This window comes from Microtus ochrogaster, linkage group LG2 (genome assembly GCF_000317375.1).
Source record: "Microtus ochrogaster isolate Prairie Vole_2 linkage group LG2, MicOch1.0, whole genome shotgun sequence".
Lineage (NCBI taxonomy): Eukaryota > Metazoa > Chordata > Mammalia > Rodentia > Cricetidae > Microtus > Microtus ochrogaster.
Genome location: NC_022028.1, coordinates 46420331 through 46437809, shown reverse-complemented (window position 1 = coordinate 46437809; position 17479 = coordinate 46420331). Strand labels below are relative to the sequence as shown.

General features: G+C 46.8%; 1 protein-coding gene across 4 annotated transcripts in view; it reads left to right on the top strand.

Moving 5' to 3' along the window:
• Pcnt (pericentrin) overlaps positions 1–17479 on the top strand; it is an 84144-nt gene that overhangs the window by 58499 nt on the left and 8166 nt on the right. For 3 of the 4 annotated variants that reach the window (XM_026785489.1, XM_013351196.2, XM_026785490.1), the window contains 10 exons: positions 1019–1179; positions 2552–2707; positions 5911–6078; positions 7125–7317; positions 8135–8357; positions 8522–8672; positions 10878–11558; positions 14126–14370; positions 15672–15774; positions 16789–16962. In XM_026785489.1, coding sequence (XP_026641290.1) covers positions 1019–1179; positions 2552–2707; positions 5911–6078; positions 7125–7317; positions 8135–8357; positions 8522–8672; positions 10878–11558; positions 14126–14370; positions 15672–15774; positions 16789–16962 — 2255 coding nt within the window. The remainder of the gene's footprint in view (positions 1–1018; positions 1180–2551; positions 2708–5910; positions 6079–7124; positions 7318–8134; positions 8358–8521; positions 8673–10877; positions 11559–14125; positions 14371–15671; positions 15775–16788; positions 16963–17479) is intronic. The other variant, XM_013351195.2, reaches the window with a different exon arrangement.

Below are 17479 nucleotides of genomic sequence, written 5' to 3'. Positions count from 1 at the left end.
GGTGGCACATGCCTTTAATCCTAGTACTTGGGAGGCAGAGGCAGGCATATCTCGATGAGTGAGAGATCCATCTCAAACAAAACAAAAATAAATAAAAATAAATAATATAGCATCTAAACATAGCACGAATTCCCCTTGCTTCTCTCCTCTTGTCAGCCTTGGAGGTCTGTGTGCCTGTGTCCATCTCTGTGAGTGTTAGCATGTAAAGGCGGTGAGTTCTTGGCTGTCCACTCTGTTTTTCCTACCTCATGCTTAAGAAAGTATCTGGGCTTCCTCTGTACATATTTCCTTTTGTTGTTGTGCTTTCCTTCCCAGTATATTTTGGTGTTAATATTTCCCTTTTTGTCTGAGACCGTAGAGTGACTTTCCTTAAAGTGAAGATCCGTTGCATCCCTATAGGCTAGGCAGTGGGGGGAGAATTCTCTCCCTGGGCACCAGACCTCACTGTACCTCATTGGCCAGCGTGTTCCTATTGTAGGCTGGAGGCCTGAAGATCCAGCTTACATGCTCCCAAGAGCTTGTAAAGCCCCTGACTGGTGCCACAAGTTCTGGATTGTGTTCAGTGCTGTTCCTGCCCCACCTCATGTCAAGTCAGACACATTTACCTTTCTAGACCAGATGCTGCAGTTCATCCAACCGCTCCCACCTCCGCACGGCTTGGTGCCCTGGCCGCTGTATTCTTCGTCCCTGTGCTGGGTGTGAAGTACCTAGACCTTAGGTATAGTCCGGTTGGTTGCTCCTCAGTCCTTCCTGGGATGCAATTGTCAGTGAGGGTTACCAGGTACACACCCATGTAAGGAGCTGAGATAACTCTGAGCTATACGTTTGAGTCACAGACAACACATCAAACATGCAAAGTAGTGTTCCCTTCCTTCCTCTTCTTCCTCCTGTTTGTGTTTTATGAGTTTGTTTACCGCCTTTGCCTGCTGCACACCAGTGTTTGATGTGGCGTGAGTGGCTGTGACTGTAGTTGGAAATGGATATTGTGGCTTCGGCTCCTGACCCTGTGTGCTCCTAGGCAATGGCCCGAGCAGTGCTCTGATGCTGACTTTGGGCTCAGGAGGATCTGAGACTCCCACCACCAGTCTTGCAACTGCTGATGCCCTTCCTCTCTCTGGAAGATTTGTCCACTCCCCAGGAGCAATGAAGGAAAAGGAAATCCACGCAAAGCACATGAAGGTAAGAGCCAAGAGCTACAGTCCAAGAGCATTGTCAGCCCACAGCGAGATCAAAGGCCTGGCCCTTCCTTCTTCGCTAGCCTGCACCTACAGCTATCCAGGCGCTCAGCCTTAGCCCGTTGGTGGGCACACTCATCCTGAGCCACCACTGTCATGGGAGTCCCACCTGAAGGCCATCTTCTGTGGTCCTGTGCCAGTCCTACAGGTGGTGGTGTCCCCCTAGGTAGGGACCTTGAAGCATCTTACTTGAGGGTCTCAGAACTGGCTTGTCCTTGTTGTGTGTTCTGGGGCAGAGTACTGTTTTCTTCAGAGAGAGAAAGGCTACTTGTTGCCATTTGTGCCAAAGACATTCTTGTCAACATGGCTAGATAAGTAAATGGTATCATGCCAGTATGGTGTCTTAATAAAATAATAGAAGTGTCCCTAAACAATTTTTTTTTTTTGTAACAGTCTCATTGTGTAGCCCAGCCAACCTCTAACTCAGCCTGTCCAGTGCCGAGATTGTGGGTTGGGCCATCTTACCTAATGAAACTTTTTTGTGTGTGGATGTTTTGCACGCTGGAAGAGGGCATCATATCGTATTGTAGATGGTTGTGAATTGCCTGCAAGTTGTTCGTATGCCATTTGTGTACCTCTTGTCCACGGTGGCCAAAAGAGGTTGTCAGATCCCCTGAAATTGAAGTTGCAGATGGTTGTGAGGTGCCATGTGGGTCCTGGGAACGGAACCTGTGTCTTCTAGTAGACTGGTTAGCACTCTTAACTGCTGAGCCATCTCTCTAACCCCACCAGTAGATACAACAATTTTAATGTTCTTAAGAACTCTGAAATTATATTAAAGTAAAACTTTATTGTTTTCACAATGGAAACCAAGGAACTGAGAAGAGTATTCAGAAATTCCACAGTGGCGTGAGGGTCTGAGGGTGATCCTAACATATATACCAGGGCAGGGCCCCTTGTACCCGTCAGCAGGGGGCAGTCAGCGACAGGAGGTCCCTGGGGTTCACTGGTCAGTGGTGTAGCTGAGGTTCCTGAAGCGGGCTCCGGGTTAAGGGAGAGATTCTGTTTTGAAAAATAAGGTGAGGAGTGATTGAGGAACACACTGGTCTCTATACACATATGTATAGGACACACACACACACACACACACACACACACGAGAATTGGAATAACTGATCTATGTTTTATTTCTTTGTGTCTTTCCAAATTTTCTATGGTACAAACCACTGAAGAAAGGTTTTTAGTATTTAAGCAACCTAACAATAAAATATTTTTTTTAATTTTCAGTTAATGAATTGAGGTGTTGGTAGTTCACTGTGTGGATGGTAGGTTTGTGCTGCTCTGTCCCCCTTCCTGATGTGTTTTTTCTGCTGTAGGCTTTGCTGCAGATGGTATTTGATGAGAGCCACCAGATACTGGCCTTATCAGAGAACCAGGACCTTCCCAATTCGCTGAGCAAGGGTGAACCGCTGGATGGCCTTCCAAGGGACAGGCAGGCCCTTTTGGAGGTGACAGCCGACAGAAGAGAGAAGGTAGGAAATTGTTGATTCAGTCAGTGAGAAGGAGCCAAGTGCAGCAGCAAAGCTACTTATAGGCCTACGACCTGTTATAATGTGGGCATGTCGCTGTGTCTTTGGTCAGCATGCCCCAGGAAGCACAAAACACCCAGCAGAGCAGCTCCAGATAGCTCTGGCCTTCCCAGACCAGAGCCCAGCAGGTGCACCAGCAGGAAGGGAAGGAAAGAGGGTTGCCCATTATACTAGCCTTTCTTCTGTAGCTGTGATCAAGTACGGCGACCAAGGCAACCTACAGAAGGAAGAGCTTAATTTGGTTATGGTTCAGTGGATAAGAGTCCATCCTGGTGGGGCAGCATGGCAGGAAGCAGCGGGCTTGGTGGCAGGAGCAGGCAGCTGAGAGCTCATGTCTCAATCACAGGCATGAGACAGAAAGAGTAAACTGTAAGTGGGTGAAGCTCTCTACTCTCAAAGCCTGCCCAAGTGGTATACTTTTTCCAGCAAGGCCAAGCCACCTCCACCTCCCCAAACAGTGCCACCAGCCGGGGACCAAATGTTCTCCATCTCACTTCACACTTCTACCAATATTAAAAACAAAAACACTTATTGTGTGGGGAGGGGTTGCCGCATCATGCGTGTGGAGGTCAGAGTGTATGTGGCAGTTGGTTTTCTCCTTGTACTGTGTGTCTCTTGAGGATTTTACTCAGTTCATCAGGGTTGGCCACACGAGACTTTACCAGTGGAGCCATCTTGCTGCCCCTGATTATCAGTATTTTTAATTAATATTTTATGTGTATGAGCATTTTGTCTGCATGTATGCCTGTGCACCACATACATGCCTGCTGCCCACAGAGGCCAGAAGAGGAGTGGTACTGGATCCAGTGGTACTGGAGTTACAGACAGTTGTAAGCTAATGTATGGGTCCTCTGGAAGAGCATCCACTCTGCTCTTACCACTAAGCCATCTCTCAGCCACTTCTACCAGTAATAAGATTTTATTAATTTTATACATGTTTTGATCATATTCACTCCACCCCTCATTTATTTATTTATTTATTTATTTATTTATTTACTTACTTACTTATTTATTTACTTATTTACTTATTTATTTATTTTCGAGACAGGGTTTCTCTGTGGCTTTGGAGCCTGTCCTGGAACTAGCTCTGTAGACCAGGCTGGTCTCGAACTCACAGAGATCCGCCTGCCTCTGCCTCCCGAGTGCTGGGATTAAAGGCGTGCGCCACCACCACCCGGCTCCACCCCTCTTTTAGATTCATCCTACCTTTCTTCCCTACATACGTGTGTGTGTGTGTATGTGTGTGTGTGTGTGTGTGTGTGTGTGTGTGTGTGTGTGTGTATACATACGTACTTACCTGTTGAAGTATCTCAGGTTGAGAAATACTAGGCTAGCTACAAGACAGACCAATTATATTTTTCTTTATTATAAAGGGCAAACTCACGAAACAGGAACGAGAAGTCCAAGCTCAACTGTGTAGAGCATTTTAATCCCATACCTTAAAGGTCACGCCCCTAACTTGGTCCTACCTCTTAAAGTTCTTTGGCTGGCAGAGATTCCCCATTACCTCCCCATTTTGACTAAATAAAAGAGTTCCAAACCCAATATAAAACTATATACAATAGGAACATATCAAGTATAAAATTACAACCAATATAAATAATATTAAACAAGGAGCACATGTTAAATATTTAATAAATATTCTATTTTAAAGAGTGTACATTTTGCATCAAAAATGGCTTTCCTGCATTATGAGAGGAAGGTAACTAGGACTATCTAATCTTTAATCCCATCAAAGGCCTGAGAAGGGAGAGAATATTACTTGAGCAGACAGGAAGTACAATCCAAGCATCTTCCAAAGTGAGCAGTATATGACAGACAATTGGCTACCTAAGCAATCACCCAAAGTCTCATTTGCAGTGTTGAAGCAACCAACTTTGGCTAAGGCCTGGCGTAACTGACAGACCATTTTCAGAGGCAGGGAAATTTTCCCTAACCATATTACTCTGTCTTGGGCAAGGTTTGACAGTCTTTTTTTTATGTCCTTCTTATTCAGTCAGGACACCATATACTTTGTCAGTGGTCGAGGTATGGGCAGTTCCTTGCCCAAAGGCCAATTGTGCCAAGAAGAAAAAAAACTCCAAGTGAAATGTTTTCAGTGCTCAACAATCTCTTGGGGAATAGATTGGTGTCAGGATGTCTCAACAGAATCCTAAGTTATTTAAATGCCATATTCTACAGATCTTTGAAGTGGTTGAAGATTACCTATCTAGGCAGAATACAATCTCCATGTATTTAAAGAACCTAAATTAATTTGACTGTATGTATAACAAACATGAATAACTATAGACCTATAATACTTAATACCTGTATAACTTAAAGACTAAGACTGCATATCAGAATATTAAATAATTTGTAAATAACTGTGCAGTGAATGAGGAAAATGACCTTAAAATGTAAACAATGTTTAAGTATCTTGATCAGAGGTAGGACTATATAATACAATATGAAAACATATCCTAAAAATTGTATCAATATACAAAATGTCTTAAACAGAGGTAGAAATATGCATGCATATAATATGACAAAATAACTTTGCATAGGTGTACAAATATTGTAAAAGAAATAACAAATATAATTTAACCTTGTATCAATATACAAAAAAATCATACCAATGTAAATTGTCCATAAGTAATAGGTCACAAATATTCACTATATTACCCACTATTATTAGTATGAATAAGTTCACACTAAATTATCTATTATCCCATTCAGTTTTTCCTTTTTTTTTTTTTTTAAAATAAATCTCTGGGCCTACAGGGGATATCATCTTCTAGAATTACTTCTTGTTGTCATTGGGGGCATTGTTCTTCTTATGGGATCCTGTAAAGTGATGGTTAAGTTTTAAGATTACTGTCTAGTATAATTGCAAATGATTTCTGAGTAGTCGATAGGGGTTTTCAAAGTTTTTATTTGGAGTTCTGGCCAGAATGTTGCGAGAAGGTGCACCATTTTAGCAGCTGGCACCCAAAATGAAAAATATGATATAGACAAAATAGGCATGGATAAAACACAGACTGGGTGTAAGTGTGCGTGTGCAGGTGAGGGTGAGAGTTTAAAGCAGGTGCCTTGTACGTTGTAGGCAGGCCTCTGCCACAGAGCCTGCACCCTAGTCCCGCACTGAGTCTCTGGTTTCTCGTCCACAGGAATCTTTGGAAACACACCTTACATGGAGTCAGGAACTTTTGCGGGCCATACAAGAAGTGTTTGCCAGGGAACAGGAGAATGCCGGGCTGCAGTCTAGACCTTACGGCTTAGACCTAGGAGATTATAACGCCCTGTTCAAGAGGCTGGAGAAGGTTATTCAAGAGCGGGTGAGCAGCAGTTCAATTTAGGCTTTGATTTACCACCTTCTGGAGGGTGTAAGGGATGTGTCTTTTAGGAAAGTTTTGGTTTACATGTTTTTCTAAACTTTGGAACGTTGTGTCCCCTGACCAAGGACACTATCTGGAATATCATGCTGTCACTTGTTAAGTGCTGTTTTTAGCAAAATCTCAATTGTTCAATTTTATCAATAAAGACTCTGGAGCCAGCCAGATGCTGGGGTGAAATCCTGCTAAGCTCTGAGAGGCAGGGAAAGCACCTGACTGAACTTTCTCCTCTGCCGACTCAACATCTGTCCCTTCTTCTTCCTGTGTCCCTCTTGCCATCCTCGTGACCCCTCTTACCTGCTGTTGTTTTTTTTTTTTTTCTTGATCTCTTCCTGTCAGCTGGTCACCTGCTCCACCTCTTGACCTGTGGTTGATTTTATTTAATCCTGTTTACAGTATTCAAGAGAAAGTGTGTGCTGGGGCTGGGCTACACCGCAGCTAGAAGCAGGTTTTTCTAGGAAATAGCACAATCTCATGGTTCACAGTGAGCAAGTGTCCTGCAACAGTAAGCACTGGTGTGCTTGGTGAATTCGTCCCTGAGTCTTTCTCCCCTGGACCTGGCTGGCAAAAGGAACAGGCTGTCTGGGCTTGCCTGCATGGCCAAGCACACTGCTCGTGGGCCAGGGGACGTTAGCATGGCGCAGGACACGAGGAGTCCTGTTTGTGCCACTGCCCACAGATGAGAAGTCTAGACTTGAAGTGGCGGTGCTGATACAGCACTGCCTGGGCCAAAGCTGTCAGGAAAGGGGCTTGGAGGTAAGGCCCTGGGCTACTGTGCTCCTGTTATACCACACATGGGCTTGGAGGTAAGGCCCTGGGCTACTGTGCTGCTGTTTCACCTGTGTGGTTGTCCAACTTGGTTCTACAGCACCAGAGCTTGGGTTTGAAAGGGCGTAGCTATGCAGAGTGGACCGTGCCTGGCTTCCCCCTCCAAGCTTGGGTGCTCGCCTTTCAACACTCACACCTCATTGTCCTTCCCCGTCCTCCAGGGAGACCTGCAGAAGGTCCAGGAACACCTATGTCTGCCAGACAGGCACAGCCTGCTCTCTGAGGTTCAGGCTCTGCGTGCTCAGCTCCGCATGACACACCTCCAGAACCAAGAGAAGCTACAGCAATTGTGTGCAGCCCTGACCAGCACAGAGGCCCGTGGGAGCCAGCGGGAGCACCAGCTGCGGAGACAAGGTGGGTGCCCCTGCTCCTGTCACTCCACACCTGGCCCACACCTGCGCACGCTACCTCGGGATGCATTAGGCAGGTGGGATTGCCAGACCCTCACGTACAAAGGCCCAGTGGTCCTTTGAGACTCTCGCCATCTCTCAGTGGAGTTCAGAATTGTTAAGGAATTTTTTTATAGGCAGCATCTGTGAACAAATGGAATATCTCCTTTCTGGCCATTGTATTGATCTGGCCTTAGCCTGACAACCTTCCTGACGTTCAGCTATTTACTCTTTTGTGTGGGTCAGTGTCTCTTGTTTTTGTTTGGTTTCTGCTGAGTAATCACCGTTATGTTGGTTCATGTGCGTGTCTGGGCTATACTCAGTTTTTTGTGTGTTTACAAGCATCCTGGTCTGCAGTCTTGGACTCTTTTTGACTCTTATTGCAAAGCACTGGCCTTGTGAGAACCAGTGTCACCTTCTCCTGTATTTCAGAGGACAGTGCAGAACCAGGCTAGTTTCTTCCTGAGGTTCAGGGAGAATTTCTCAGGCAAGCTGTGAGGGCCTTGACTCGTCTCTGTTGTGGACATGTGTGTGTGGTTGGCTAGTGCCATAGGTCTCAGGGATGTCCTGACCAGGAGATTAGGACCTAAGAAAAAATGATCTCAGAAGACAAAGGGGCATGTCCCTAAGTGGCTTTGACTCCCTTAGTGGCTTCAGTTCAGAGAAATACCATTTCTCCCTTAAAGGAGCGCATCTCCACCAAAGCAGCATCATTTGTAATTTGGTTTGTGTAGTACACTGTGGACTTGTGGGTAATGTTGTCTGATGCTGATCTTTCTTAGTTGAACTATTGGCGTACAAAGTTGAACAGGAAAAGTGCATAGCGAACGACTTACAGGAAACCTTGAGCAAAGAGCAAGAGAAGGCGAGCGATGTCCGGAAACTCCTGATGGTGGAACAGAGTGCAGTACAGGATTTGAAGTTGGAGCTGCATGCATGTAAGCAGGAGAACACACGGCTGTTGGAGTCCCTGGACAAGGTGCAGCAGGAAGTCCTGCGGCTCAGGTATGGCCATGCACTGTGACTGTTGAGAGGACATACAGCGGAACTCACCTGCTCTGGCTGGCCAGTGCCAGGGGAGCTCTTGGACTTAGACGTGAGAATAGAGGGATCCCCAGCAGGATGCCCCCCTGCACAGGCCTCATTGCTACCTGTTGTCTCCCTCCCAGAGCCATGCTTGACGGGAAGGAGAATGAACTGAGGGTTGCCCTTGAGGAGCTGGAGTGTGAGCGTGGAAAGGAGCGAGCCCTTCAGGCCCAGCAGGAGGAGCAACAGCTGCGGCACCTGCAGAGGGAGGGCCAGAGCTCAAGGGCCCTGGAGGTGACTGACCTTCTTATTCTTTTATGGCAGCCGAGCTGAAAGGAATTGAAGACAAAATAAGGCTATTTTTTATGTATTTTATTTTTGAGATTATGATATAATTATGTCATTTCCCCCTTCCCTTCTGTTTGAAACTGTTCCATGTAATATACTTCAGTTTGCTCTCTTTCAAATCCATGGCCTGAATTGAACCTGCTCACTCTGCATACTGTTTCTTGTATGTATGTTTTTAGGACTGACCATTGGTATTGGATAGCCAGTTTGAAATATGCTGTTTCATGAGGAGAACTTCAATTCTCAGCATTCCTTAGTTGCCTATAGTTTTTTGTTGTTTTTTTTTAATTCCCCTCCCCCCGCTCCTGCTCCTGTCACTCCACAACTGCCCCACACTTGCAGTTAACTCTGACTGTTTGGAGCTGGGAGCTTCAGATGAGAAAGAACCTCTGAGTTTGTGCTTCCTGTTGCCTCGTTTGATGTGTGTGATCTTTTCTGGTCCATCCATTTACCTACTAAGGGGGTTTCATCCTTCTTTCCAGTTGAACAGTATTTCATAGTCATGTGCCACATGTTCATTACCTGTTAGTCAACTGACAGACATGTAGGTTGTTTCCACTTCCTGGCTATTAATACAGCAGCAATGAACGTGGCGAGCAGTGTCTGGAGTGGGATGTCGTGCCCTTTGGGCATGTGCCACACAGTGGTGTAGCCGTGTCGTGTGGTGGGTTTATTTTTAGCCCTTTCAGACTTTCCCACACTGATTTTCATAGTGGCAGGACCAGTTTTCAAGTTGAGGTTGTTGGGTTTTCCAGTTCCGTCTTTATTTTGGCTTGAGTCCTCTTCAGTGTTTCTGTTTCCTTACTGAATTCTTTCCTCAAGTCCCAAAGTGTCTGCATCATCTCCACCAGCCTGTTTGTGTTTTCCTGGGCGCCGCTCAGACATTTCTTCTCAAGTTCTTGCTCCACCATTTCGTTGACTTGTATCTTCTTTAACTCCTGGAATTCTTGTAAGAAGTCAGTGATTGTCTTTTAAAGTCTGTGTTCTGGAGTTCATCAGATAATTCTCATTTCCCCATTTCCGGTGGGTTTGGAGAGAAGATGCTGCCTTGATCTTTCATGTTGTTGTTCCTCCAATGAGATCTGGCCACGTGGACTCGTTAGTTCTAAGTCTGTTATGGACAAAGCAGGTTGGGGCAGGAGAGAGGACATGCAGCAGGCTGGGCCTGGAGGTTGCAGATGGCTTGGGTGAAGTAAAGACGGGACTGGGCTGACGTACAGGATGCGCCTCCTGGTCTAATCCTGGAGTGATTGATAGCCATGCAGGGTAGTCAGACTAGTTCAGGGAGTTGTAGCTGGGATATATGAGACCTGCCTGGGTAGAGAGGATGCAGCATAGAGGGACCTGTGGATGGTGGCAGGTAGAATCCTGGTGGTTCCTAGAAATGGCAGGGATGGCCAGACTAGGCCAGGGCACTGGAAATAGGACCAAGGCTATAGCTGCAGTAAAACAGTGCCTGACAGTGACAAAGGTGGATGGCTGTGACGCCTGGTGATGATTTATGGCCTTCTTGATTGTTCCCAGCTATGGTCTTTGAGTGTTTCCATTTATCTTTTAAAGTGTTTTTAATTAATTTTTGAGAATTTCATGCAATCAATATGCTTGATTAGATTTTTCCCCCTTACCCATCATCATGGTTTTTTTTTCTTTTAAAACAAAACAAAAGCACAAAAACATGGAGTCCAATTGGTTTTGGTCAATTACTTCTGTGGCTGATGTACCCAGTGTCACACAGCCTCCTTGTGGCTATCTGAATGAGGCACAGTGTCTGAGGTCCCCATAGAGCAGTTAAGTGCTAAGCATGGACTATTGGGGTGCCACATGTTCAGCAGGTGCCCCAAGGCTCACAGTCTTCTGCTGCAGTGTATGGCCTTAAACAACATGGGCCAGGTGTGTCTTTGAGCATCCTGGTATTTTGGGATTTCTAAGACAGGGAGAAAGGGAACCCCCACACACATCAAGATGTGTGCATGTGCTTGCTCACTACTTCTCCCAAACAGTATTTCATCCATGCCATCCTGTGCACGGTTTTACTCATAGGATAACTTTTGAAAGTTATGATTCCTGAACGAAAGTATAAATAAGAAAACCACCTAGTTCCTTTTCCTCTTGGTATCGATCATCACAATCTTGTTTTCTCTGTCAACATAGGAGTTAAAAATGTCTTTGGAGAAGCAGCGTGCTCAAAATAACCAACTATGCGTTGCTTTAAAACACGAGCGTGCGGCCAAGGACAACCTGCAGAAGGAGCTTCAGATTGAGTCCTCCCGCTGTGAAGCCTTGCTGGCGCAGGAGAAGGGCCAGCTCTATGAGCTGCAGAAGAGCCTAGAGGCTGAGAGGAGCCGCTCGCTGGAGCTTTCAGAGGCCTTACAGCACGAGCGGCTCTTGACGGAACAGCTGAGCCGCAACGCGCAGGAGGCCTGTGCCCGCCAAGAGGCTCAAGTGCAGCATGCCTTATTGCGAAAGCTGAAAGCAGAGAAGGCGCGTGCATTGGAACTGGAAGGCATGCTTGAAAAGGTGCAGAGACAGGCTGCACAAGCACAGAAGCAACTGGAATCTCAGGCTCAGGAGCGCTGTGTAGAGCTCAGGAAAGAGAAGGAGGTAAGTAGCCACCTGCGATCAGCCGTGGATGCCTTGCAGAGCCACAAACAGGAGCTGGGATGCTGTCTGGAGAGAGAGAGGGAGAAATCAGCTTGGTTACAGGCAGAATTAGAACAGTTATCCACAAGAGTGAAAGAGCAAGAAGGCCACAAGGATGCGAGGAGGATGGAGAGGAGGTCAAGCCGTGCAGACGTGGAAACGAAGACCTGGCAGACAGACAAGGAGAAGCTGGTGAGAGCAATCTTCCAGCAGATATAAGTCATTACAGGTCCTGAAAGCTGACACCTCCTCTCTTGGGGAGCTCCAGCTTCCCACTGCTGTGTGTGATGTTAGTTAGGAAGTTTTGATCACTCCCGTGGAACTAACCACATGTTTATTTTTGTGGATGCTCTTGGTCAGAGGCAATTCTCTTAAAACTTGGCTATTCCGTCTTTTCAAATTTGTTCCAGAATGCAAAAGAGTATTAGATATGGGCAGTGGTCTAGAGCACAGTTCATTGGGGAGAGCGTTTTGCCTTGGACGCAAGCGTGAGGCTTGGGTTTCTAATTCTGCCCCTTCAAAACAGCGTTAAAACTTTTGGTAGGTGTGTTTTTGGTGTTTCTTCATGTCTGCAGGTTGGTCTTTTACTTTGTGATAGCATGTTATGGTGACTGGCTTACACTGGATGACCCAGCCGTTCATTCCTGGATAAGTACCACCTGGGCACGGCAAACAGATCTGTTGATCTGCTGTTGAGCTATGGCGATATTAACATCTATCCACTGTATTCAGTTTGTTAGAATCCTGTTAGAATCTGTGTTCAAAAGGGACATTAGCCTGTAGTTTTACGTCATCTTTGGGTTTAGATCAGAGTAGTGATGCCTTTATACTGGGAAGTATTCTCCCTCTTACTCATTTTCCCTGAAGTAGGGGCTCTCTGTGTAGCCCTGGCTATCCTGGAGATTGCTGTTTAGACCAGGCTGTCATCAGACTCACAGAGATCTCCCTACTTCTGCCTCCCAAATGTCTAATACTAGCCCTAAGAAGCCGAGGTTAGTAGATCACAAGTTCAAAACCAGCCTTAATATATAGAGCAAGGCCCTTTTTGTTTTGGGGATCTAATTGAGACAAGGTCTCACTATGTAGCATTAGCTGGCCTGGAACTCACTGTGTCTCTCAGAGATCCTAGCAAGGCTCTTTGGGTTTGTTTTTGGTTTTTTTGTTTTTGTTTTTTTGTTTTTTTCCTCTTTTAGCACAAAAGTGTAGAACCAGCACCTTTGTCTTTAGTAGTTAAGAAGCACTGGTTTCTAAGGACAAAGCTGTACATTTCTAAATGTTCAGAAGGATAAATCTGACGAACATTAGCTTTGGAAATGCCTGTCAGGGATGTGCTTAATACTCTACTCTGAGAGGGCTCCCTTCCATGGAGCCCCTAAGCTGTAGGCCATCTGTGATGTAGAGATGCATTCTGTCAGAACAATTTAGGACATTTATGAAAAGTGACTACATTCCAGTGGGACTCCATGTTCTTGAGAAGCCACTTGCCTTTCCCCATCCCAGCCCAGGGACTCCCTCATCTGTCTGTCTCTGTGAATGATTCTCTTTGAGACACTTTGGAGGTGTCTACCTACCTTGCAGAGGATCAGTGGGATCGTAGACCTGTTTCCTAGCCAGACAGCCATAGCCTGGCCTAGACATTACAGGCAGGATGCTCTTTCCTAAACAGTGTACACTTTTCTTTCACACCTGGAAAATGAACCATAATGGATCCCTGCTTGCTAATGGGGCGGAAACATTGACACAAGTCGGAAAGCTGGTTTCCTGTGAGCTGTGCCAGGTGTGACTCTGCAGCCATTCTCCCCGAAGCCGTGTGTGGGCTCAGGTCCGACCCGGAACTCTCTCTAGTGAAGCAAGCTCAGCTCTGTGTTTCTGTCCTGAGCTCTTGCAGGTCCAGTCACAAAGTCAACAGTCCTTTCTCATAGAAGGTCCCCTGGCACCGCCGAGAGCCCACAGTGTCGTGTGATACAGTAGATAACTTCACCCCTGCGGCTTTCCTGGGACCTTCTTGGCCCCCTTACCTTACCTGCTGACTTGACTCCACCTCCTTGTCAGGTCCGTTGGTTCTCTTCACCCTGTGCCCGTCTGAGGGCTTGCTCCTCTGTAATACTGTGGCACTGCTCACTTCATTGTATGAGGCTAGGTCGATGACCGGTCAGGTCAGGCTCGCGGTCGCAGGGCCACCAGTGGCAGGTGTGATTTGTCATGTGCGTGCTGTTGTCGTGCTCTGCTGACTTGTGTGTTGGGATGCACATAGACATAGATGAAATTTGGCTTATATCAGTCTCTGCCAGCAGGCTGCTCTGCTCACTGCCCAAGGGCTGGCCTTGAACTGGCCAAAACCTGAGACTACAGTGTAGACTGTGCTGTGGGGGGGGGGCGAGGGGATTGAAGGTGGTGGGTAGATTTAGTGACAGGATCTGGGGAGAGGGCCAGTAAGTAGAGTGTAGACCTTCTCCACAAGTGCTGTGTTTGGTCTGTGGGCAGTTGGCAGTTTCCCCTGTGACGTTTCCCTACATGACATTGCTGCTCTTTGGTCAGATAATCGTTGAGGACTTGTTTTGTTTTGAGATGAGTCTCGCTGAATTGCTCTGGTGGGCCTTTGTTAGACTTACTCCGTACATGTAGGCTAGCCATCAACTCGTGATTCCCCTGCTTCTACCTCCCCAGTGCCGGCTATAGGCATGCCCCACTATGCCCAACACCCAACAGTTTCTTTTGGAAAACTGTAATGGTCTGTCCTGTTGTTCTTGCCGGGACAGCGAGAATTAGAATTACAACGCCAGCGTGATGAGCATAAAATTGAGCAGCTTCAGCGGATGGTGAGAGAGTTGCGGTGGAAAGAGAAGGTGCCTGGCGGGGATGGCCCTTGCTGGAGTGCCCCCAGCCTGGGTTCTCCAGAGCCGAACCATGTCCAGGAGCAGCAGCAGGAGCTGGAGAAGATAAGGCAGCAGCTCCTCTGTGCAGCTGGGCTCCTCACGAGCTTCACCAACCACACTGTGGACAGGTATGCAGCACGCATGACAGTCTGTGGCCACCAGGACCCACCCCCACCCACTCCATGACTGCTTATACTAAGAAAAAATTCTGGAGTTTAGCTAATGGCCTGTGCCTGTAATTCCCACACCTGGGAGTTAGAGGCAGGAGGACCACCTTACATAGTAAGTTCCAAGCCAACAAGGTCTGTATAGCAAAACTTTTTTTTAAATATTTATTTATTTATTATGTATACAATAGTCTGTCTGTGTGTATGCCTGAAGGCCGGAAGAGGGCGCCAGACCTCTTTACAGATGGTTGTGAGCCACCATGTGGTTGGTGGGAATTGAACTCAGGATCTTTGGAAGAGCAGGCAATGCTCTTAACCACTGAGCCATCTCTCCAGCCCCTGTATAGCAAAACTTTAAGTGGGAAAAAAAATCACGTGTTTGGCAGCTTTGGTTTCAGGACCATGTCTCAATGGTCTCCTGCACAATTCATTCCAGGAGTTTAGTTGAATTAGTGGGCAAGGTCTTCTGGAGGATGCTGGTAAAACCGTATCTTTGCATCCCAGTGTTACAGTCTTGTTATTCATAGTTTCAGGTTGTGCCGAGATGGCTTTCCACATGCACTAGACGTGGAGAGTCCAGCCCTGGATGCTCCCTCAGCGTGTCCTCCACGTGTCCATGTCCACCAAAGTGGGCACTGTTAGCAGCTGGGATGGCTCCCCGTCCATATCTGGATTCGATTCGCTGAGCAGCATGATTCCCAGGCACTTTTGTTTAGACAGCACTTTAATTTTTATTATTGTATTTATTTATTTTGTGCATGTGTACTCTTGTGCGTGAGCACATAGATGTGGAAGGACGGCTTGTTGGTGTCCGTTGTCTTCGTCCACCAAGTGGCCAGGCTTGGCAGCAAGCGCCTTTCTGTGCTGCACATCTTACTCCCCAGGAAAAACTGTCATTAGTTATCTGTCCAGCAGGAAGCAGTGGGGCAGCGGGATGTGGGCAGTTGGCCGCCACTGCCTGCTCACTCACGTCTGAAGGGTTCTGAATCCCACAGATGTGTCTGTTTGCTGGTGTAATCTCTTCCGTTCAGGCTCTGCTCGGAAGAGTGTTTTCCTAGACCGCTGATAAAGATGTTGAGTGAAGTGACCCACCAGCCTGACAGACTCACGGGAGTGCAGAGCTGGGTGGGTCCCTGGGTTTCTCAGAGGAAATGCTGTACAAGTACTTTCTCTGTGCCATTAACAGAGAGTTCCTGAGCAGCTCAAGAGTGTAATCATTTGGGGTATACACAAACCCTTTGAACACCTGCTTGATTTCCTAGGACAATTAAAGATTGGACGTCATCAAATGAGAAGGCGGTGTCATCCTTAATGCACACTCTTGAGGAACTGAAGTCTGAACTGAGCATGCCTACCTCCTCCAAGGTACAGTTGGGCTCCTCCATGCTGCACGTTTGTGCTAAAACCAAGCTCCCAGCACATGGTATCTACCGGGAGGTTGGTAGAGGATGTCATGGCTTCTTTGTAGCTTGGCTGTTAACCAGCTGTTCCTTGTTGTGTGAGCAAGTGAGTGACCATCTGCCCCATGTGTCGTTGTGGGCGCACTATGTACTGTATTCTGTATCTTAACATCTTGGGGTCTCAGCTGTACCATTTGCACATACCGTGTGATTATCTATATGGGATGCTCACTGTCTGTGGCCCAGGAGCACCCTCAGAGGTAGAGACTGTGAACAGAAATGGGTCCTTCTGCTGAGGACAGATGCCTGGAAGGTAGAACCTGCCCACAGCCCAGCCTGTGTCCTGTCTGCTTCTGCTGTGGGCAATTGCAGGTCTTCCTGGGATGCTCTGGGCTCCCTGTGAGTAGCCTTTGCGGTTGCTCACAGGTCCTAGATGTCCTAGATGTTGACACTGTTGCTGACCAATGTGGTGGTTATGGTTATAGCCTGTTATCAGATGACAGAGAAGCTTTATCACTTACTGTTACCCACAAACCCCTTCTACCCACCCAGCAAGTGGCCTAGAGATGTGGTATGTCCTGTCCCTCTCCTCTATGTGCAAGTTCTAAAGTTTCTCCATTAGGACTAAAGGTTTCAATTGTGAAGTGCACAGACTTATTCTAAGTGAATTACGTGTGTGACCTCTCAGCATGAACAGCAATAATTCCTTATTTTATTCAGCACCTGGGTACGGGACTCTTAGACTAGTGAGACCAGGGTTATGTTAGTAACAAGCCTGTGTCACTTTATATACCAGAATATCTGCAGTCCAGTTTATAAAGGGTGAAAAAGAAATGTGATTTGGTGGCCTATTTCCCATCCCATATGCCCAGCCCCACAAGCCTGGTATCAAACGCCAAACTTTCTTAAAACTATAGTCCCTGAAGCAATCAGTAGTAACAAAACACAAAATTCTTACAATTTGTTTGCTCTTTTAAAGAAAAAGATGGCTGCGGAACTCCAAGTCCAGCTCATGAACGAACTGCTGAGAGACAACGATGCCCTCACAAAAGCTGTCGGCATAGCAACCCGAGAGAAAGCAGAGCTGTGCAGGACCGTCTCCCGGCTCGAGAAGACCCTGAAGCACCACACGCAGAAGGGCTGCCTTCTCAATGTAGGGATCTTTGTCTCTTCCTGGCATAGTACCTGCCCACTGTCTCTATCACAGTGCTGTGTCACATCTATCCATTCTGCTCGGTAGGGAACTGGGCTTCTGCCTAGACCTGGGGCCTCTGTGCCACTTTTTCTGGTCAACCCTATGGACTCCATCCCTTCTAGTGTGTACAATCTGACTCAGGATTCCAGGATCTTGCTATGCTGCCCAGGCTTGTCTCCAACTCCTAGGCTTAAGTATTCTTCCTGACTCAGTTCCCCACAAGTCCACCCTGCCACACCCAGCTTGATGGGGTTCATTGTTTTTTTTTTTTTTTTTTTTTTTTTTTTTTTTTTTTTTTCTTGATTGGTTTTTTGAGGGGAGGCAGGAGGTTAAAACAGAATCCCAGGTAGCCCAGACTGGCTTCAGACTCCCTATATAACTGTAGCTGACCTTGAACTTTTGATCCTCCTGCCTCAACATTCCAAGTGCTGGGGATACAATGATGTGCCATCATGCCCCATGTTCAGTGTTTTGG